General features: G+C 39.9%; 1 protein-coding gene across 3 annotated transcripts in view; it reads right to left on the bottom strand.

The window, feature by feature from the left end:
* The window catches only part of LOC122563518 (acid sphingomyelinase-like phosphodiesterase 3b), a 64,213-nt gene that overhangs the window by 3,562 nt on the left and 35,976 nt on the right, over positions 1–24,675 (bottom strand). For all 3 annotated transcript variants that reach the window (XM_043717343.1, XM_043717341.1, XM_043717342.1), the window contains 3 exons: positions 19,881–20,024; positions 16,091–16,260; positions 15,139–15,319 (listed from right to left, as the gene is read on the bottom strand). In XM_043717343.1, coding sequence (XP_043573278.1) covers positions 15,139–15,319; positions 16,091–16,260; positions 19,881–20,024 — 495 coding nt within the window. The remainder of the gene's footprint in view (positions 1–15,138; positions 15,320–16,090; positions 16,261–19,880; positions 20,025–24,675) is intronic.

The raw sequence follows: 24,675 nt of genomic DNA, 5'->3' as shown, positions 1-24,675 counted from the left end.
CAGGAAGGACACCATTTCGACTGGGACAACAGATCCATTCTACGACAAGCCAAACAGAGACATGCATGAGAATTCCTAGAAGCATGGCATTCCAACTGGAACTCTATCAACAGACACATTGACTTAGATCCCATTTACCACCCCCGAGAAAAAGAACAGGAAATGCCATCACCACAGGAAATGATATCACCAACCCAAAGAAACCCAAACATATAAATAAGAAAGCAGGAATTATCAGTAGTGCTTCATCCAGAGGCCCACTGAAGATGTTGCCTAGTAGGGTGATAAAACGTCTGGAAATGAACCTTCCAGCTCAGCGAGCAAACCTACATTCAGCAGTATATCTCGGCTCTTGTGTTCTAGTCTTCTTAAAGTGAATAATAACATTGAATTTGCCTCCTAACTGCTAACTGAACCTGCATATTAACTTTAAAAGAGCCCTGAATGAGGGCCCCTTTGTGCTTCATATTTCTGAAGCTATTCCATACTTAGAAAACAGTGTATGCCTCTATTCTTCCCACCAAAATGGTTAACCTCATACTTTTCTATCTGCCATTGTATTCCATCTGGCATTTCTTTGCCCACTATCCTATCTGTTAAAGTCCTTCTGCAGCCTCTCCACTTCTTCAACCCGACCTGCCCCTCTACCTTTCTTTGTGCCATCTGCAAACTTAGCAAAAGCGCCCCTCAGTTCCTTCATCTTGATTGTTAATCTATAAAGTAAATAGTTGTGGTCCAAAACTGACCCCTGCAGAATCTCACCAGTCACCAGTACCATCTTGGGAAAGATCTCTTTATTCCCCACTCCTCTTTCCGCCAGTCAGCCAATTCTCTATACATGGCAGTCCTTTACTCCTAACACAATGTGTTCTTACCTTACTTAGCAGCCTCTGTATAGCACCTTGTCAAAGGCCTTCTGGAAATCTAAATAGATCACATTCACTGCCTCTTCTTTGTATAACTTGCTCATTACCTCCTCATGAGGTAAAAGGAATTCTAACAGATTTGTTAGGCATGACCTCCCCATGTTGAAGCTATGCTGACTCAACTCTGTTTTACCATCCACTTTCAAATATCCAGCAATTGCATCCTTAATAACGGACTGTAAAATCTTACCAACAACAAAGGTCAAGATAATCGGTCTATGGTTTCATGTCCTGCCACCCCCCTTCCTTAATGAATGGGGGAGCAGGATTGAAGGGTCAAGTAACCTACTGTCCTTCATTTCTTTGTTCGGACGCTCATACGAAAATCTCTTCAAAACCCCACCTCTCCCCACCTTGTAATCTTTTCAACAAGCTTATGTTTCCTAATTCTTCCTATGGTTCTCCATACATCCTCTATAATCTTCCTAACCCCCATCCATACCCCAAATTCCTTTGCCCCAACATTGCTAATAATTTAGTCACTTCAGCTCCACCCTTTGGGACATTCTTTTTATACTCTGCTGTACTTCTACTTTATCCTTTTAAAAACCTTCTCAAAACCCATTTCTGTGATGTAGTCCTCATTTACCTGTCCTAATCTTTACTCATAGCCTAATATTCATTCTTGCTACTTCCTGTAAAGTGCCATGGGCCAGTTGAAAGGTTATGGGCCATGGATAAATACATGTGGTGTTGTGGTAGTATCCCTGCCCCTAGGTCAGAAGATCCAGCTTCAAGTCCCACCTGCCATGGAGGTTTGTGCCATAACGCATCCAAACAAGTGTTTAAAAACTGGTTCCAATGCGTGCACACAAACATATATCTAGTATTTAAAGGAAAAACATGATGCTGAAAAGATCAAAGGCACATTAACCCTTATCGGCTCAAAATCCTGAAACCTACTAAAATGACAATATAAGATTACGATGATCAAGAATGGAAATGTTATTTCTAAGCGATAATTTAGTGAGTACCAAAGCTACATTTGGAAATCCTATGCAAGTATTAAACTAACTCCACCGAGGCTAGTATCCAGTCACCAAGTCATCCTTTATTTGCATTTGGAGAGTCCTTGACACTAATCTCGCTCCCTCAGAGCCGGCTCTCAGAGTGAATAGAACTTCTGATACTGCTGTTTTTTTTCCCTCTTCTCTTTAAAATGCAGTGTCCTTCACTCCTCAACACTGGTCCAGCTCCCTCAGAGCCAGCACTCAGAATGAACAGAACCCCTGACCTTCCTGTTTATTTTTTTTTGACACTGATCCAGCTCCCTCAGAGCCGGCTTTCAGAGTGAATAGAACATCTGATACTCCTGTTGATTTTTCTTTTTATTTCTTTTCTTTTTTTCTTTTTTTTAAACCCCCACACTATGGCCTAACTACGGTAGTGCTTATTTTTTCCCCAGCACCCATGTTGTGTGTGTGCAGGTGTGAGACACAGTGAAAGACACAAGGAGCACAAATCTTTATTCAGTTTCCACCACCAGGAAGAAAGGAAACACCCGAGTGGCCAGTGACTAGCGATGCCCTTCACATCAAAGGGCAATGCTGTGTGATCAAACAGTGATACTCCTGTTTATATCGGTTAGCCAGGGATCCCTGATTGGATCAGATTAACAATCCCAGTCAGGGAGCTTTTATTCTGAGGTCTACTTGGCTGACCTCATTGCAATCACTGCAAGTATAAATAGTTACTAAAAAGTTTTCAATTGCATCTTTTGCTTCAGAATCAGAGTCAGACTTGCCCAAGCAGATGACTCCCGACTTTATCAATTTTGGGATCTGAAGAAACCTGAATTATTCCTTGTAGAAACTTGAAACTCTATATTTGGATGCTACTAAATTCAACCAAGCCTGAAAATAGCATATTATAAGTGTGGAAGATAATTTTAGAATTGCTAACCATCCAGAGCCATTAAAGGAGGTCTCTGCAAAGAAACGTTGCCTCAAGTGATGGTGTTCCAACATTTTCAGCATTTCACTCAGTAATGTAATTGTTTGCTGATCCATAAAGCCTCTTTCAGGTTGTTGATATACAGGAGTGGCCTCCTGTAATTTAAATGCTTGAAAATAAGTGTTTAAAATACACATGACAGACATAAAAATAACTTCTGCAAATTACAGGAGGCCACTCCACTCCTAACTCTATCCCTCCAAAACTTTCTCAAATCACTCTGCTCACACAATTTCTCCCATCCACGTGTCCATTCTCTGGGATCACAGCAATTTTCAAAACTGAGTCACAGTGGGAAAATATTTGGTAATCCCCAATGTCAGAGGAATGAGGACAGATAATAACCCACAATAGAATTCAAAGTATTAACACTGTTCACTGACACTCCAGTAATTGTTGTAAACAGTGTGATTCTATTGTGTAAGTATATGAAAAAAATTGTTTTGCCACTTGCACAGTTCTGTCATCATGAGAGCAACCAGTTCTGCCTTGATTTTGAATTTTTCTAATTTGTTAATATTGTGGGATAGAGTTATGAATGATTTTAAATATGTTCCCTTGAACTTTCCCACTTTGTACCCTCATCAGGGCCTTGGTTGCGTGATCTGCTTAAATTTGCCATTTTTGGAAACCGTTAATTTGTCACCACACTACTGGAAAGCTATCATTGCACTGAAGAGGTGCTGAGGAGATACACACATTGTTTGGGATTTTAAAAATTCAGATATAAAGAGAAACTGAATAGGCTGGGTTCATTTTCCTTGGAGTAAAGGAGGCTGAGGGTGGAACTGCGATTGAGATTAGGCATAGATAGAGTAGATCATGTGGATTCTTTCTCCTTTAGCAGACATGCATAAGACCAAAGGGCACAAGTTTAAAGTGAGCAGTAAGTGGAACACGGGTTCGATTCCAGAGGAAACCCACGCAAACACAGCGAGAATGTGCAAACTCCACACAGAAAGTCTCCCAAGGCTGGAATCAAACCTGTGTCCTTGGCACTGTGAAGCAGCAGTGCTAACCACTGAGCCACTGTGCCACCTCATATGAGTCTCCCAACATCACTCTTCCTGATGCGTATCCTTTTAGTCCTTTCTCCATCACACACTATCTACCTTTTCCTTAAATGCATCTGTGCTAATTGCTTCAATTTTGACGTCATCTTTAAAACCCATGACTTTGGCCATCTCGAAGGGCAAAAGTAGCAGATGCTGGGAACACCATCATCTGTACCTTCCCTCCAAGTCATATACCATTCTGACTTGTAACTATATCACCGTTCCTCCACTGTCACAGGGTAGAAATCCTGGAACTCCCTAACTAACACCAGCACTATGGGCATTGCATGGACTGCAATATTTAAGAAGGTGGCTCCCCACTATTCTCTCCAGGGTAGTTAGAGTTAAACAATAAATTCTGGCCTTGCAAGTGATGTCCCTTAACTGAATAAGAAAATAAACTATTCCTGTATCTATGAGTTCCACATTCTAACTACTGGTCCTGAATTCCCTACTGGATTTAGGAGTGAGTTATTTATGGTCTCTATTGTTGGTCTCCTCCAAACTGGAAACACCTACTTCATATTCACCTTGTCAAACTTTTTCACAGCTTCATGTGACCTCTGTTCTTTTGGCAAATTAAAGCCCATTCTGCAATTCTGTCAATGTCTACTTCTACCATAACATATTCTTCCTTAGTCTTAATTCCAATTTGGAGTCAAGCACATTTTTATGCTTCTGATTTCATAGTTCTGAATTGTTAATAATATTGTGAGCAATAATCGCATCTTTGCCATTCTGCGTATCTGTTCTCTAGTTTGCTATCAGTCCCCTAACCTCACATTTCTAACCTTCATCATGACTCAACCTTACAATACTTTACTGCAGCTCTGTACTAATCCTACTCAACCCACTTGTATTATCACTACAAACCAATGAGGTGATGCCTGCTTCCATGCTGGAGACAAAACAAAACTGCAGATGCTAGAATCCAAAGTAGATTAACAGGAGGCAGGAGGAACACAGCAAGCCAGGCAGGATCAGGAGGTTGAAAAGTCAACATTTCTTAGGTGGGACTCTAAATTCAGCAGATTCCACTTTGTTTTCAGCCCAACAACTTGTATGCAGTAGCAGTAACATTTTTTTTGCTTATAAAGTCACATCGCCATCGCTCACACTTATAATGACTTGTGCTGTACAAACTGGAGCCACATGTGTCACATCCAGTGATTGGAGGAAAGATGGTTCTGGCTAGTTCTGTCAGTAAACCTCGGCTACATCAATGACTTGCATCTTAAACCAACCTGTGAGTCACCTGGAGGACTCATGTTTGGACAGCCACTGCTTTATTGAAGGTCTTTGATATATAACATTCACCGTAGTGTAATGTACAAGCTGATGTTACAATTTGATAAGTTAAATTCCAGACTGAAATCTGGCTTGATCAGTCATGTTAGTTTTTATTAGCTAGTCTCTGATTCTGAAGCATTGCACAGTTAACAATAAAATATAAGTTTATTAAGCAAAAATAAAGATAAAAAGAATAAACCAAATTATTTATATACAGCTCATGTTTAAAGACTTTGAAATACATGATGAAATACAATCCCATTTATTCTAACAGCACTTCTTTACACTACTGTTTATCACACAGAGAACTTGACTTGGCTGTGGTTTCAACTCCAAGTTTGGAGAATTGAATTGCCTCTTCCTTGAGCCTTTGTACCACTCAGCGTAGATTCTCTCAGCTTCACATAACCCCTTCAGCATATTAAGCAAACACTTCTGAATCTGGACCTTCAAACTAAACCCTTTACACAGAGGTAACCAATTTCTTAACAGTTCTAAACTATCTTTAGGAACAACTGATTTACACAACTAACTTCAGCCAAGACTTCTGAAAGACTGAAGCTGAAAAGGTTTTCCAGGTTATGGGTGCTTCAACTAATCAAAAGAAAAAATAAATCTCTGATCTTCAAAGTTGAAAGACTAATGCAGAATTGTATATTTTGTTCACTCACAAAAAGTCTTCGAATGTAAACACATGCCCATTTGCTTTCAAGAACTCTCTCTCTCTCTCAGACTAATTTTAAAAAGAAATCATCATGGTTACAAAAATACCGACAAGTTAATCACTATTTCTGTTCAGACACAGACAAAACTCTACATAGAAATAGCAGTAAAGCATTCAACTCGTTGAGCCTACCCACCATTCAATTTGATCGTAGCTGATTGGGCACATAATGCCCTTGTCCCCATTCCTTCTGCAAAACTCTGTATGACATTGGTAATCAGAAATCAGTCAATTTCTATTTTAAAAATACTCAAAGACTGCTCCCACAGCCCTCTGTGGTAGAGATTCCGAAGGTTCACAACCCTCTGAGTAAAAGCTTTTCTTCTCATCCTGCACCTAAGTGGCATCCCTCTTATTTTTAAATTGTGTCTCCTCATTCTAGACTCCTCAACCAAGGGAAACATCTTACCTGCATCTACTTCATCAATGGCTTTAAGTATTTTATAAGTTTGAATGAGATCACTTCTCATTCTTCAAATAAATCTTTTTTCATAAGACAGGTTCATCATCCCAGGAACAAGTTTGGTAAACCTTTGTTGCACTCTATCTATGGCAATAGTATCCTTTCTGAAATAAGGAGACTAAAACTGAACACAGTACTCCAGGTGAGTTTCAACCAAGCTCCTATACATTGAAGCAAGACTTCATTTCTAGAGTACTCCAATCCTCTTGCAATAGACTTCTGTTAGTTTACCTAATAGCTCGCTGCACCTGCATGGTAGCCTTCAACGACTTATCAACAGGTCCCTTTATACATCTATACTTTCCAACCTCTTATTATTTAAGAAATACTTTGCATATCTGTTTCTCCAACCAAAGTGAGTGACCACTTTTTTTTCCATATCATATTACATCTGCCATGTTATTGCCTATTTAGTAACCCTGTCCAAATCCTCCTGAAGCTATTTTGCATCTTTCTCACAACACATATTGCCATTTAGCTTTGTATCTTCCACAAATTTGGAAATATTACATTCAATTACAACCTTCAAACATTGATATATATTGTGAACAGCTGGAATCCAAGGACTGATCTTTGCAGGACACATCTAGTCACAGCCTGCCAATACGAGAATGACCTGTTTATTCTTACTCTCTGTTAGCCAATCATTAATCCATGCTGGTACGTTACCTTCTATCCATGTGCTTTAATTTTTCTAAGCAGCCTACTGTGGAGGACTTTAACAAAGCCTTTTGAAAATCTAAATATACTATGTCCATCAACTCTCGTATATCAATTTTGTTAGTAACATCTTTAAAAGAACTCCTACAAGTTCAACAAAGATGATATCCCATTCACCACTCCATGCTGACTATGCTCAATCAGATCATTATCATCTAAGTGTCTATTTATCCCAACTTTTATAATAGATTCAAACATTTCTCTTACTGCTTATACAAAGCTAATAGATAATGTTTTGTCTCTCACTCCCATGTAACTAGCTCAAATCCAAATTCTAAAATAAATGATAATAAAATATATGTCAATCACACACTTTATATATCTCCAGTCTCTTTAAAAAATTAAATAGACTTAATCAAAATAGCCTTCACTTTTGAAATCTGTACTGACTGGTCAACTATATTTTTGGTTTATGGAGGGTTTTGGTTATATCCTTGAGTAAGGATTTAGTTGATCATGGTTCCTGGAAAGTTTGGTTGCCAACTACAAGAACTGTAATTGAGTAAGAATGTCAACACATGGTGGGGCATTACAAGAAACTTCCACTTCTGCTTTCCACTACAATATTGATTAGAATTTTCCCAGCTACTTGGTGACAGGAATGGAACCAGCAGGGAGGGAGTCTGTTACCATCAGAGCAGTCCACCACTGTGTGTGAAGGTACGCAGCCTAATAGAGGCAGATCCCTCCCACCACATCACCCCTCAATATCAGAAACTACATGAAGGAACGGTTGCCCATGACCCTAACCGATGCTCAAGAGTGCTTAACCCTTCAATTCAAGGAGCCTTTTGGCTTCTTTGCTCTGAAATAAATATTTTTACATGGTTAAGGACCTTCTGGTTCATTTAGCTGCCTTAGGAGTTCCCATTTCCCCCTAGAAGGTTACTGAAGCTTTAAAGCTGCCAGCTCTGATTGGGCCCACCTTTAGCAGGTCAGCATGCAGAGAAGCATCCAAGAGTTCCTAACTGGTGTCAAATGTAGGCTCATTTGGTTTCTTTGTTAGGGTGCTGAAGCCAATAGGAAAATTCTATTAGTTCCCTGCAAAATCTAAGTTACTGTTAAGAACACCTCTTATATTACCATGGGCAGCACGGTGGCTCAGTGGTTAGCACTGTAGCATCACAGCACCGGGTTCGATTCCAACCTCAGGCGACTGTCTGTGTGGAGTTTGTACATTCTCCCCATGTCTGCGTGGGTTTCCTTCAGTTTCCTCCCACAATCCACAGATGGAGAGGTTAGGTGAATTGGGCATGCTAAATTGCCTGCAAGTGTTCACAAATGTGTAGGTTAGGTGCATTAGGTGAGATTGAGAACAACTATGCTCTCAGTTCCTTCACATAGTCACAGTGCAATACATGTGGAAATGGACCCTTTGTTCCAGCCAGTCCATGACAACCATAATTCCAAATTAAATTAGTAACACCTGCCTGCACTTGGCCCATTTCTCTCCAAACATTTATTATTAATGTATTTATCCAAGTGTCTTTTAAACGTCGTAACTCTAGCCATATCCACCACTTCCTCTGCATGTTCTTTTCACACATGAACCACTCTCTCTGTAAAAAGGTTGCCCTTCATGTTTTTCTAAAATCTTTCTCCTCTCACCTTAAAATATGTCCCACCCCAGGTAAAGGCACCTTCCATCTATATCCCTCATAATTTTATGAACCCCTGTGAGGTCATTAGCCACCCTCCAGTCATCCAGCACCCCACCCGTAGTTGTAGATGTTATAAATATTTCTGAAAGGTGCCCTACAATTTTCTCCCTAACTTCCCACAATATCCTGGGGTATACAAGATCAGGTCTCAGATATTTATCCACCTTTATCTTTTCTAAGACTTCCAAGCACTTCCTCTTCTATAATGTTAATTGTTTTCAAAACATCAATATTTATTTTACTGAAATTACAGACTCCATTTCTCCCTTCACAGTGAAAATTGTTGTGAAATGTGCATTTAATATCTTCTATCTCCAAAGTTCAACACAAAGATGATCTCTTTGATCTTTAAGAGGCCCTACTCTCTCTAGTTGGTCTCTTGCTCTTGATGTACCCGTAGAATTTCTTTGAATTATTCTTAACCATATTTGCTAAAGCTATATCATATCCTCTTCTTGTCTTCCTGATCTCCCTCTTAAGAATTCACCTACACTTTTTATACTGTTCATGAGATTCATTTGAATCCAGTAGTCTATATCTAATATCTGATTCTTTTTTACTCTTGACCAGAACCTTAATATCTTTATACATCCATTGTTCCCTAATCTTACCAGCCCTACCTTTCACTCTAACAAGGTGTAAGGACTCTGAACTCTCATTATCACACTTTCCGTTGTCCAGATTTTTAATGTATATAACATGATTAGTTGCTATTCCAACACTGATCCATGCCAAAATTCACTAGTCACCCGCTGCCATCCTGAAAAAGACCCCTTTATCCCTCCTTTCTGCCAGTCAGCAGTATCATGCCAGTATCTTGCCTGTAACGCTGTGGGCTCTTATCCTAATTAGCAGCCTTCTGTGGCACTTTGTCAAAGGGCTTCTGGAAATCTAAATAGATCACATCCACTGGCTCCTTTTTGTGTAATTTGCATGTTCTGTCCTCAAAGCATTTTAACAGATTTGTCAGGTATAACCTCCTCTTAATGAAACAAGCTGACTCATCTCAATTTTGTTGAGCACTTCCAAGAATCTCATTCTTAATATTGACTTAATCAATCCAAATCTTACCAATGATTGAAGTCAGACTAACTGGTCTATAATTTCCCTTCTTGAACAGAGGTATTACATTAGCCATTTTCAAGTCTGCTGGGACCTTCACTGACTCCAGTGATTCCTGAAAGATCACCACAATTTCCTTAGCTCTCTCCTACAGTATCCTGGGATGTAGACCATCTGGTCCAGGTGTATTATCTACCTTTCAACCTTTCAGCTTCCTTTGCACCTTCTCCTAATTGATGGCCATTACACTCACCTTAGCTAATGCAGGGAGTTCAGAGAGTGTCTAACTGAAAAACTAACTTGATTCAGGAAAAGGAAGCTAATGTGTCAGACTGAATTTTCCCCACTCTCCATCTGTGTATTTATATTGGGAAATCAAATACAAAACTAGAGAGGTTATGTTTCAATATCCTTTATTCATTCATGGGATGTGGGTGTCACTGGCTAGGCCAGTATTTGTTGCCCATCCCTAATTGCCCAGAGAGCAGTTAAATGTCAATCACATTGTTGTGGGTCTGGAGTCACATGTAGACCACACCAGAGCTGAAAATGTGTTGCTGGAAAAGCGCAGCAGGTCAGTCAGCATCCAAGGAACAGGAGAATCAATGTTTCGGGCATAAGCCCTTCTCAAGGATTACAGTTTCCATTCCTAAAGGACATTGTGAACTAGATGGGTTTTTCCTGACAATCAACAATCAACAATAGTTTCATGGTCCTCATTCAACTCTCAATTCCATATTTTTACTTGAATTCAGATTCTACCATCTGCTATCGTGGGATTTGAACCCAGGCTATCTGATCATTCCAGAGCTCTTTGGATTAATAGTCTAACGATAATATCATTAGGCCATTGCCTAACCTTTTACACAGGGTATGCGTGAGACCGCACGTGTAGTACTGCATACAGTATTAGTCTCCCTGATTAAGGAAGGATGTAAATTTGTTGCAAGTAGTTCAGAGAAGATTCAACACATGGAATGATTGAGTTTTCTTATGAAGAAAGGTTGGCAGGTTGGGATTGTATCTACTGGAGTTTAGAAGACAAAGAGAAGACTTGAGTGAAACAAAATCTTGAGGCGTCTTGATAGGATGAGTGTGGAAAGGATGCTTCCTCTTGTGGGAGAATGTAGAATTCAGGGTCACTGGAATGACCTGCCTCAAATGCCAATGGAAACAGTTTTAAAAATATTTTTGAAGCAGAGGTATTTAGATTCCTGATAAGCAATCTGCTGAAGAGATATTGAGGCTAGGTGGGAATGTAATAATTTTATTATATGTCAGAGCCGCCTCCTCCTGTTCCTAATTCGTGTGCTGTATATATATTTGCATGTTAATATATTTTAAGTATGGTGGTGTTCTAGAACTGTACAATTCAAAATGTTGAGCATCATCTGGACTTGAAACAACTAAGCTACTCAAAATAGTTCATACAGAGTTAACTAAAATCTATGGTCATACCTTTTCCCTGTTGCATACTATCTCTGAATTGGACGTTATGTCTTATGTCAATAGCCCAAAAAACACAAATCTGTTTTTCCTACAGCTAACTGTTGGATCAAGCCACGTGTGTACATTCAATAGTGCCTTCACTTTTGAGGTGAGAAGGCTATGGATTTGAATCCCACACCAGACATTTAAGTCTGCAATCCCAAGTGATGATCTAATGCAGCACTTGGGAAATGATGCATTCTCACAAGTGTTATCTTTCAGGTGTGATATTAAACTGAGGCTAGTCGGCTCTGCTGTCTTAAGCTAATTTTAGAAGATCTTATCCCACTATTTTGAAGTAGAACTATGCAGCTCTTCCTGTGACCTGGGCAAGAGTTTCTCCTCTATCATTAATAGTTATTGGTTATGAAATAGGTTATCTGGTTAATGTTTTTGTGGTACCTTACTCTATCCAACAACAGTGACTACACTTCAAAAAGTGCTTAATTATCTGGAATGCACTTCGGGACATGTGGAAGCTTGAGAAAAGTGCAAATCTTTCCTGAGTTGTAATTCCACTAAACACACAGATATTTAAAAAAATGATTAGATCAGAAACATTCAGATATATAGTAATGGATTTTCATAATGTTCAAAAGGAGATCAGGAGCAAGATCTCACGAACAGCAAAATGTTGATGACCATATAATTGTCTTATCCATTCACATCTCGCTCCCTTACCACAAGAATCTTGTGACCAAGTACACAGAGTATATCATGAACCCAGAATATTGATTCACAGATCAGTTGTGGGTAACTTATAGAGTCATGGAGTCAAAGAGTCATACAGAATGGACAGACCCTACAGTCCAACTTATCCACACCAACTAGACATCCCAATCTGACCTAGTCCCATTTGCCAGCATTTGGCCCATCTTCTTTTAAACCCTTCCTATTCATATACCCATCTGAGTGCCTTTTAAATGTTGTAATTGTACCCCTCTCCAGAAACTCTTCACTTCCATTTGTGACACTACCACACCTTCCACCTCTTCCAAAACTTTTAATTCCCTGGCCCAACATCTCATCTTCATCATGGATGTGCAGGCTCTTTGCACATGTATCCCCCACATGAATGGCCTAAAAGCCCTCCGCTTCTTGCCCTCCCATAAGCCCAAACAGTCCCCTTCTACTGACACTCTCATTCGCTTGGCAGAATTGGTCCTCACCCTCAACAATTTTTCCTTTGATTCCTCCTCATTCCTACAAACTAAAGGGGTGGCCAAGGTCACCTGCATGGGCCCGAGCTATGCAGGTCTCTTTGCAGGATTCGTGGAACAGTCCCTTTTCTATAACTACAATGGCACCATTCCGGACCTCTTTCTCTGTACATGGATGACTACATTGGTGCTGCGTCGTGCTCCCAAGACGAGCTCGAGCAGTTCATGAAATTTGTCAACACCTTCCACCTCGCCCTCAGGTTCACCTGGACCATTTCCAACACCTCCTTCCCCTTCCTGCACCTCTCCATCTCCATCTCCGGAAACCGACTCACCAATCACATCCATTTCAAACCTAATGACTCCCACAACTACCTTGACTAATCCTCCTCTCACCCACACTCACTCTTCTGCAAAGATGTTATTCCAAACTGAATGTAGATTTGTTCACTGAGCTGGAAGGTTCGTTTTCAGACATTTTGTCACTATACTAGGTAACATCTTCAGTGTGCCTCCGGATGAAACACTGGTGGTATAGCCCACTTTCTATTTATGTGTTTGGGTTTCCTTGGGTTGGTGATGGCATTTCCTGTGGTGACATTATTTCCTCTGGTGATGTTATTTCCTGTTCTTTTTCTCAGGGAGTGGTAAATGGGATCTAAGTCAATGTGTTTGTTGATAGAGTTCCAGTTGGAATGCCATGCTTCTAGAAATTCTCATGCATGTCTCTGTTTGGCTTCATCAATATCAACTAGCCACAAAAAAATGACCCACTCCCACTACTATTCTTACATATGGATGAGGAAGGACACTACTTCGACTGGGACAACACATCCATCCTAGAACAAGCCAAACAGAGACATGTACGAGAATTCCTAGAAGCGTGGCATTCCAACCGGGAACTCTATCAACAAACACATTAACTTGGATGCTATTTACCACCCCCTGAGAATAAGAACAGGAAATAACATCTCCAGAGGAAATGATGTCACCACAGGAAATGCCATCACTAACCCAAGGAAACCCAAACACATAAATAGAAAGCAAGATATACCACCAGTGCTTCATCCGGAGGCTCACTGAAGATGTTACCTAGTATGGTGACAAAATGTCTGAAAATGAACCTTCCAACTCAGTGAGCAAACCTACATCCAGAATCTCAACCTGAGCTACAAACCTTCTCAAAACTAGCTAATGCTATTCCTTACTCTCAATTTCTCCACCTCAGCCACATCAGCTCCCAGGATGAGGTGTTCTACTCCAGAACATACCAGATATCCTCCTACTTTAGGGACTGTAGTTTCACCTCTTCAGCAATTGAGGATGCCCTAAACCACATCTCCTTCATTTGGCTTCATCACTTCTGCTTTCAAGCCCCTCTCCCCAACAACAATAAGGTCCCCTTAGTCCTCATGTACCACCCCACCAGCCTCCAAATCCAATACATCCTCCTCCAACATTTCCGCCACCGACAATTTGACACCACCACCAAAAAGATATTTCCTTCCCCATCCTTATCCACTTTCCACAGGGACCATTCACTCCACAATTCCCTCGTCAACTCTACACTCCCCACCAACTTCTCTACTACACTCGATACCTTTCCCTGCAACCGCAATGGGTGCAACATCCACCCCTACACCTCCCTTCTCACCTCCGTCCAAGACCCTAAACAATCCTTGCAGATTTGATAGAATTCACCTGCACTTCATTCAATCATATCTGTTGCTCCCGATGTGGTCTCCTGAACATTAGGAAGACTAAACACAGACTTGGAGATCTGTGCTCTACATGGTCTAACCAAACTGACTTTCGTTGTCTTCCATTTTAATTCCCCCTCCCACTCCACTGGCGCCATTTCCATCCTTGACCTTCTCCACTGTCAGAGTGAGGCCAAACATAAACTGATATTTTGCCTAGGGTGCTTACAGCCCAATGGCCTCAATATTGACTTCAGCAGCTTCAAAATCCTTCCACCCCCAGCCTTTTCCCATGTCCACCCCACCACTCCTCCTTGACTCCCTGAACTGACCTTGCCCGTCTATTTTCCTACTCACTTATCCATTCCACCCTTCCCACTGATCAATCACAATAACCACCTACCTGCATCCACCTATCACCTATTCCACATACCCTTCCCCCAGCCCCACCCCCCTCCTCTTTACTTCTGGGCTCCCCTCCCCCTCCCCCTCCCCCTCCCCAATCCCGACGAAGGGTTTTGACCTGAAACGTCAACTTTCCTGCTCCTCGCATGCTATCTGACCTGCTGTGCTTTTCCAGTCCCACATCTATTGATTCAGACTTAAAAGGTTCAGTTTAAAATCACACGATTGCTCTATGATAACAGTAGGGGGCATCTTCAACCAGGAAGGAAGAAACATCAGTTAGCGTTTATGCTCCTGATCACTAACCAGGTATTGAGTGGGAAATGGTTGTTTGCAGATACTTGGAACAGACTCAGCTGTTATTCCAACACTCAGCTGACTAACTGAGTAACCAACTAACAGTTGACTAATTAATCAAATGCTCATGCAGTGAGTGTGTAAATGTAGGTCATTCTGCAGATCTTCACACTAACGCAGGAACCATGTCAATGGGATTGTAAGGGTGAAAATTGTAAAATATGCATTAATTACCTGAATGATTATAGAACATCCTGAAGCTGTCTGTATGGTGGTGTCCAAAGAATTGACCAGCTATCACGCTGTGATACTTTTGGATAATTTCAACATATCTGTTATTGAAATGTTCTACAAACCAAGATGTCCATCTTTTCTTTTCAAAAAAACCAGGTGGCACATGCCCAATGATGTAAACCTATAAATTATAGAATACACAGTTAGTCCATAAACCAATCAATACAATTATCACTTGACTAATTGTTTAACAGGGAGTTGCTTCCTATTGATAATATTAAAGCATCCTTGATATTTTAAATTAGCTGATCTGAGCAGTAATAATGTTGGGCATGTGATAAACAGCTGCTACATCTTGAGAGAGGGAGAAATGCCAATGTTTATTCTCTTGATGATTATTCAGTAAAATTTCCCTGAAGACAGTGGCGTGGTGTGTATGCACTTGTATGATGGCACCATTGTTCAAATGGTTATGATTCATATTGGTGATATGGTGATGCCAAAGAATAAGGTTCTTTGGCAACAACAGGTTAATTAAAAACATCTACAATCAAGGAAAAGTTCTGTTTTAGTTCTTGCTTCATTCAACAAAAAAGTGTGCCTTCTCCATCTGTTGTGTTAGTATATCTGAGTACATTTGTTCCAGGTTTAATTTCCCTACCTTATAAATAGCTAAACCATTCTCTACAAATTCCCTATATGGCAGTGGAATTACTAAAAAAAGGTCTTTTAAACAAACTTGGTTTATATTTTTTCACACCATAACTATAGATATTTTCAATCACCATCTCTGGAGCATGTGGGACTTAAACCTGAACACCCTGGCTCAGAGGTAGGAACAATAAACTTTGTTTTATTCCACACTTTCTTTTCAATGGTGTAAAAGACCTCACCAACTTCAGTTTTTCAAATAAATCCGTAACATGTATATATATTTCAAGTTGCCACTTACTTTTTCTTTTGCTGTCATTGCATTTGAAAGAATTTCTTCAAGCCATTGAAACTGGCCAGCAGGGTCATTAATCCCAACATTATACTTATTGCTGCTGTAGTACAGATTTGTGTTCAAAACAATGATTCTCTGGTCAGTCCTACCCAGCAGCTTCTCAGTGTAGAAAGCACCTAAAGCCAATCAAGATTCAGTAAGATGGTTATTTTAACCATGAGCAATTCTCCCTCATTCCTTTACAAATTCCTATCAATCCTAGTTTTTCTAATTTTTTCCTCATATTGCCTTTTTCGTTGGAACTAGGAAGTTGTGAAGACTGCGGATGATGGAGAGTCAGTCAATAAAGTGTGGCACTGGAAAAAAAACCACAGCAGGTCAGGGACCATCCACGGAGCAAGAGAGTCGACATTTCGGCTATGACCCTTCATCAGGACTGGGGAGGAAGGGGACTGAGAAATAAATGGGGGGATTGGGGCTGTGAGAAAGGTAGGTGGGATGGCGATCCGTGGGTGCAGGTAGGAGGTGATTGCGGTAGGTTGGTAGGAAGTGTGGAGCGGATAGGTGGAAAGGAAGATGGACAGATTGGTCAGTTCAAGAGGGCAGTGCCGAGTTAGAGGGTTGGACCTAGGATGGGGTGGGGTTAGAGGAGATTTGGAAACTGGTGCATTCAATGTTGAGCCCATGTGGTTGTAGGCTCCTGAGGTGGAAGATGAGGTGTTCTTCCTCCAGTTTATGGGTGCCTTGTTTAGGTGGTGGAGGAGGAGGCCCAGAATGGAAATTATGGTCCTCAAAGTAAGAGGACATTTGGGATGTTCTGGAGTGGAATTGCTCATTTTGGGAGCAGATACGGTGGAGGTGGAGGAATTGGGAGTAAGGGATTGTATTTTTACAGGATGGGAGTGGGAGGAGGTGTAGTCAAGGTAGCTGTGGGAGTCAGTGGCTTTGAAGTAGATGTCAGTGTTGAGTCGGTTGCCAGAGATTAAGATGGAGAGGTCCAGGAAATGGAGTGAGTTGTCAGAGATGATCCAGGAGAATTTGAGGTCAGGATGGAAAATGTTGGGGTAGTGGACGAACATTTCTTTTGGAAGCCAATGACCAACTTCTCCCTATTATCAAAACCAATGCAGTTTAATTGAGTCTGCTCCATCATTCAGTGAGATCATGGCTAATCCTTAACTCCACTTTCCTGCCTTTTCTCATAACCCTTGTTTCCTTCACTGATTAAAATTATGTCTATCTCAGCTTTGAATATATTTAGCAGCTAACCTTAACACCCCTCCAAAGTAAAGAATTTCACAACTGCACCATCTTCTGAGAGAGTAATTCCTCCTCATCTCTTGTCTTAAAATGGTGACCCCTTTAAACCGTGATTCCTTAGAACTTTGGTCCTAAACTCTCCTGCAAGGGGAAACAAGCTTCTTGCACCAAAACTGTCAAGTCCCTCAAGCTTAATGGGAAGGTCCAAGATTGTAAAAGTGTTATGGTCCCAGCTATGGCACTACTGGACAAGTAATATCTCAGAATGAAATCTGGTTCAATTATCTTCTTTTCTAATGTGGTAGTTAGCTGCAATCATATTCTCGTGAGACTGCAGATTTTCTTTAAAACAGAAGTTTCTGACATCAAAGAACAAAAACAATCAACCAGGCTATTTAAACATCAAAGATGTGTATGATATTAATACACAATAAAACAAAGTCTGAACCCATTTCCTTACATTATTTACTTGAGAGAGTCACATCCAGAGAATTTACCCCATCTCAACTCTTATGTTTCTACCTAACTGTTTATTGGACTGTGGGACAATTCAATCAGTACTTTACAAAATTGGCCCAAATGAATCTTTTAACAAATCTGAGAACCTAAGATCTCTTAGTTCTAATAACCTTCAGATTTTTTGACAAAGTAAACTATTCTGAAGTGATTTGTTCCCCAACTCCTTCTATCTGAGAAAATATATTGGCTTCCAAATTCAACCTGTTGGTCTTCTGAACTGAAAACCAAAGCCAATTATGTAAACTACTTGCCTGACTTGGCGTAAATCCAACAGTACAAACATTGTTTTCATCAATGTCAGAGAACTCTGCAGTTACTTAGTTTCCAGCAAAATGTTGGATTTAGTCACTATTCCAGAAGGATTCTGACCTTGTTTGTTTAAATAAGCTCTTCACAGAAGTAATGAATACACATCTACCTTTATTTTTAAAACCAACTTCCAAAAATGGCATTTATATGTAAACTACAAATTTTTCATCATAATAGCCTTGTATTTCCATTGTCTGTTTTTGATCAGCAGCCTAGTGTAGTTAGTGGATTCCAATAGAGCAAAATGCCAGAGACAGTCAAAGTTAAAAATCACACAACACCAGGTTATAGTCCAACAGGTTTAATTGGAAGCACACTAGCTTTCGGAGCGACGCTCCTTCATCAGGTGGTACCACCTGATGAAGGAGCGTCGCTCCGAAAGCTAGTGTGCTTCCAATTAAACCTGTTGGACTATAACCTGGTGTTGTGTGATTTTTAACTTTGTACACCCCAGTCCAACACTGGTGTCTCCAAATCATGGAGACAGTCAAGAATGGTAGGCAAATTGTCAATTGTGTTTTTGGGGATTTGTTCATTAAAATTATTACCCCTTTAGTGGAATAAAAAAAATCAGAAAACCAAGTGCACAGTCAAAGTACTGTCAAACACTACTCCAGACTGAACTCAGTTGAGACAAGGTATTCTATTTCCACATTGGTCTGTTATAAACTGGATGCTAGTAGAATTTTAATATGAAATACCTTGTAACTTGAATGAGATAATTATCTAAAGAAATAAGCACCATGGCCTCACTTCACATCTCGAACTTCCATTGCCCTGAGATCTCTGCAATCCTCCACATTTAGTGTCTTGCACATCCAATCTTGATTGTTCCAATATTGATGGTTATTCCCAATCTGCATGAGACCCAAGTTCGAGACATCCCTCCTGAAACCTCTCAATCTCCCTACCCTCCTCAAAAACCTATCATGTTTTCCAAGGTTCTAATCACCTACCCTAACATATTATTATGTAAATGTGTGTCACATTTTACTTAATAATGCTTCTGAGATGCTTTGCAATATTTTACTGTGTTAAAGTGTAATATAAATATAAAGTGGTGTTCAACCTCAGGATGTCCTTGATCACTATACTTGCCATTTATGCATAATGATGTCGCAAAAATATCAATTAAGTCAATTTTAGTTGTGTTTGAGTAATAAATATTGGCCAGAATAAGTGAAAAATTCCTCAGCTCTTATTGAAGTTGATGTAACAGGATCATTTACTACACTTGAGAGAGCAGACCAGATACTAATTTCATGTCACATCCAAACAGCAGGAGTTCTTTTTGACTCCTGTCATTATCTGCTAATGTCTTCAGGATGGGAACAGATCTGGGCTCAGCTCTGATGGCCACTCTTATCAAATAGCCTGCCAATATGTCTAGACAACTCTTGAAGGTTGATAATTTAAACTGTAAGGCTGTAATATAGGAGGACGTTAGCCCTTCAAGTCTGCTGTGCCATTCAATTCAATCATGGCTGAGGTGTCACCACTTATCTGCCCCATTTCCCTTCATACCTTTGGTTAACAGAAAGTCAATAAATCTCAGATTTAAAATTAACCATTGATCTAACATGAGTTTTCATTCATGGGAGAGTGAAGAAAACTGTGAACAGGAACCCTACAGGCAAAATAGAAAACTACAATTTGAATTTAGATTGTGTGTCAGTGAAAAAAAGGACTGTTTGTCTTTTAGCCAGACCTTGATTAAAGATAGCGATAGATTGATGGTCCATCCACGGTGCCCATAATTCAGCAGTTCTGTTGTAAATCTTGTGATAGTTACCAGGAAGCTGATTTTTTGGATGGAAGTCGTGATTTCCCATTGCAGAGTAGACTTTCGTGCCTATTGAGATATATTAATTTCGTATAGAAACAAATTTATTTAAATGCAAAAGGGCTGATAATATAATAATTAACATCTTTGCAAAAACAAACTAATTGAAAAATCTAAATGTGCATTTTAACCATGTCTAAAAGAAAAAAAGATTAAAGTCACATGACACCAAGTTATAGTCCAACTGATTTATTTGAAATCACAAACTTTTGGAGTGCTGCTCCTTCATCAGATGAAGTGTTGTTGTGTGACTTCTGACTTTGTCCACCCCAGTCCAACACCATCACCTCCCAATCAAAAAAAAGATTGTTTCATTATCTAGAACTCTGAAAAAGCACAGGATGTTATGTCAAAGACATAGGACGAGATTTCACACAAAAGGTGGATCATCCACATCCAACTGTAAATTCACGGGATGAGATTAGAGATGGAATTCTGGAGTTTAGATCCAATGCAGGCAGCCGAAGCCACAGTTGCTAATGGTGGAGCAATTAAACATTTAAACGAATATAGATTAATGAAGATATAACTCTAATGTTGTTTAAGGTAATGGCTTTGAAGAAGTTGATAATTATGGACTTCAGCAAAACATTTGGCAAGGTTCCACATGGTAGAGTGGTTAGTAAGATTAGATCACATGGGATCCAGGGGGAGCTAACCAATTAGATGCAAAACTGGCTTGAAGGTAGGAGACAGAGGCTGGTGGTAGAGGGTTGCTTTATGGACTGGAAGCTATGACTAGTGGTGTGCCACAAGGATCGGTGGTGGTCCAGTATTTTTCATCATTCACATAAACGATTTGCATGTGAATATAAAAGGCATGGTTAGTATGTTTGGAGATAACACCAAAATAAATGCTGTAGTGGACAGTGAAGAAGATTATCTCAGAGTAAATTGGGTCTTGATCAAATGGGTCAATGGGCCAAAGAGTGGCAGATGGAGTTTAATTTTGATAAAGGGGAGGTGTTGCACTTTGGTAAGGCAAACCTGGGCAGGATTTATACACTTAATGGTAAGATCCTTGTTAATGATGCCAAACAAAGAGACCTAGGCGTGCAGGTGCATAGTTCCTTGAAAGTGAAGTTACAGGTAGACAGGGTGGCGAAGATATTTGGCAGGCTTGCCTTCATTGATCAGAACATTGAGTATAGGAGCTGGGACATCATGTTGCGACTGTACCAAACATTGATGAAGCCATTTTAGAAGGCTGGGGCTTTTTTCCCCTGAGATGTTGGAGGCTGAGAGGTGACCTTGTAGAGGTTTATAAAATCATGACAGGCATGGGTGAATAGCCAAAGTCTTTTTCCTGGGGTGGAGCAAGTCCAAAACTAGAAGGTATGGGATTAAGTATAGAGGGGAAAGGTTTATAAAGAACCTGGAGGGTAACTTCTCCACCCGTAGGATGGTATGTGTATGGAACGAGCTGCCAGAGGAAGTGGTGGAGGTGGGTATAATAACAACATTTAAAAGGCACCTGGATAACATATGAATAGGAAGGGTTGAGAGGGATATGGGCCAAATGCTGGCAAATGGTACTAGGTCAGATTGGGATGTCTGGTTGGCACAGACAGGTTGGACTAAAGGGTCTGTTTCCATGCCATATCACTCTACGACTCTACCCATTTTTCTGATTTCATAGTCTGTAGATGGAGATAGCAAGTCTTATCTCAGGTTTAGAAGGAACAGATACAATTGAATCTGCAACTGAATATCCTAGCAATTATGACTGACTAAAATATAGCTTCACTCACTTGCATCATACAATAAACCTTTTTATTATCTAAGAATTGCACTTCTGGTGTACAGACTCTATGGTGGGGTAGCCCTCATTGCTAGTCACTATCTTGACCCAAGCCAAAGTAAAGCTAAAGAAGGATTGGTGGCAATGACTATGTTCAAACAAGCCTTACCCAATACCACATACTGGTAGAGGTGGCAAATGCCACAAGGTGCCAGATGTGGCCAACTGGGAAAATAGCACATTTGACATGACACAGGGACATGATATCAAGAATCTGAAGTCAGAAAAAAGAAAAGAGCTGTACTTAGTGTTCTATATATCAATATGTAAATAAAAAGTTTATTGGAATGCCTAAGATTCAGGCTATAGTCATCCTTTGATATGGCAAAGATAGAGATGCACTGGACTCAATGGGGCTAGTCTAGCCAAGGCTAAAGGAGCCTCCAGAATGAAAAACAGAGAGCAGAACTATAGATCACAATCTATGGCATCAGCAATGGCAGTTAAATCATAGTGACAGCTCAGTCCATTAAAGTTTGAGATGTTTAAGAGGCCAGAGTTGGAGAAGCCCAGATAATTTGAAGGTTTGCTACCTTCCCTTAAAATACTGTTTGAAGTCAAGTTTTGGGTCACCTGCTCATATTATCTTGTGTGGCTTGGTATCTAATTTCGCTTTAGGACAACCTTATTTACTACCTGTCATATCAGACTTGAGGCAAATAGATGCTCAATCAAGTACCATGATAAAAGAGTTTCAATGTTGGTAAAGGAACCAATGAGAAGTTGAGCATAATTTATTTCCTTAAAATGTAGGGCATTCTTAAAGAGTAGCCAAAGCAGATTGAATAATACCTTCCAAAAGGAAACTTGGTAAATACTTTCAGGAAAAATTTGCAGGAAAAAGAGCAGGTGAGTGGATCGAGTACCGAAGAGTCATAATGGACTCAATGTTGATTTTAATTCTTTCTCGACAGATGCAAAGCTTAATTTCTTCCAACATTGCGCATTTACTTAAAATAGCCAGCATCAACAGAATTTTGCCACTTTGGAGTTTGACTAATTGGATAGCTCTTTTAGAAGGTCTCTTTCTGAGCTTAATGATTCCACATTACTTTCATCTTATGCATTCATGAAATGTGGACATCACTGACATGGCATCTCTGATTTCTCTGATACTGAGAGGCCTGCTAAGCCATTTCAGAGGGCAGTTAAGAGTCAGCTACATTGCTGTAAGTCTAGAGTTGCATGTAGCCCCGACCAGGCAAGTATGGGAGATTTCCTTGCCAAAAGGACATTAGTGAACGAGGTGGCATTTTCCAACATTTAACTTTCAACTGTCAAATGTCATTGTTTATTCTCAGGTGATAAATAAGCATTTTGTAGATATAAGATAGCAATAGAGTTGTAATAAGGACCTTAGAAAACAGCTCTACAGGGTGACTAATAGCTTGGGTCTTGTGCTGATAACAAAACAGCTGATGTAGAAAAATAAGAAGGGAAGTATTAGTACAGCAACGACAATAGTAAAGGTTAACCATAACACATGATCAAAAACTGTGACAACTGGAAGTAAAGGTTAGGGACAGAAAGTCAATTTGTTCAAGTGTTTTAAGATATATTGATATTATATCTGAATGCTAAGAATCTGCAGTCACAGTTCACATGCTATAATGTGAATTCCAGCTGTTTTGGCATGATTGTTTAACTTGCCTAAGTAATAAGAATAGATTTCCCCATTAATTTAAGAAAGCCTCAGTACTGGCTATAGACATGGTACTAGTAAGGTTTCAGTGAGGAACTAAGGAGCAATGTGCAGATTTTCTAAACTATTTCACAAGGATCTGGCACAACATGGTAAAATTGATCTACTGCAATTAATTTTTCTCTCCCTCTCCTAAGGGAATCTTTTAAGATCTGAAATGCAATGTTTGAGAGTTGTCATGACAAGGTCAATATGGACTATTTAATTTACTGTCCACTATCTAATTTTTACAATCAAGACATTTCAGGACCAAAACATGTTTCTCAAAGACTGAGATTCACTCTACTTGTGTGTCTCATCTCAGAAGACAGCACCCAGTGAAAACTGGGAAGCATCCATTCACTGACAACTCAAAAGATATTTACAAACTTCACCACTGCTGAGGATATATATCAACTATGAAACAGTGAGAACCACTCCAACATAAAATTCCACAGCCAGTACAGACATGTCACCACAAATGAAATAGAGTGGTACTTGCAAACCTAGAGCCCCCTGGCTATCCAGAGCAAGAATAAGCTCAAGTAAGCTTACGACAGTCAAAAGAAAACCTAGAGGCATATAGAAAGTAAGGGGGCAGAAGTAAAAACTGAAATTATAAAAGTAAAGACAGAATAAGTAAAAAATGATAGCAGATAAAAATCCCAAGGAAATCCCAAAGTTCTTTTAAGAGTACAACAAGAGCAAGAAGATAACTAAAGGGTTGGGCCAACAGCATTGTACAAGGTAACTTGCACGTGGGCAGGGTTCTTAATGAGTACTTTATTTCTATCTTCACAAAGGAGTGGGATAATACAGACATTCTAAATCAAGAAGAAGTGTGAAATATTAGTTACAAAAGGTTAATGTATGAAAAGGAATTACTGGCTGGTCTGATATTCTTGAAGGTGCTTAAATTACAAGGGCCAGATTATTTTATCCTACCTATAAGGGGAGTCAAGAAGAAGCTAACGCATGCTCTGAGAATCATTTTTCAATCCTGACTAGAGGGGAGCTACCAGAATATTGGAGGCCTGTGAACAGTACACCATTATTGTAAAATGGTGTAATGGATAGGCCAAATAATTATGGGACAATCAGAATTTGGTGGTGGGCAAATTATTAGAATCGATTCTAAGAGATAAAATTAATTGCACATTCTCCCCGTGTCTGCGTGG

This window comes from Chiloscyllium plagiosum, chromosome 27, assembly GCF_004010195.1.
Source record: "Chiloscyllium plagiosum isolate BGI_BamShark_2017 chromosome 27, ASM401019v2, whole genome shotgun sequence".
NCBI lineage: Eukaryota > Metazoa > Chordata > Chondrichthyes > Orectolobiformes > Hemiscylliidae > Chiloscyllium > Chiloscyllium plagiosum.
Note: the sequence above shows the minus strand (reverse complement) of the source record. Positions and strands in the feature narration are given on the sequence as shown.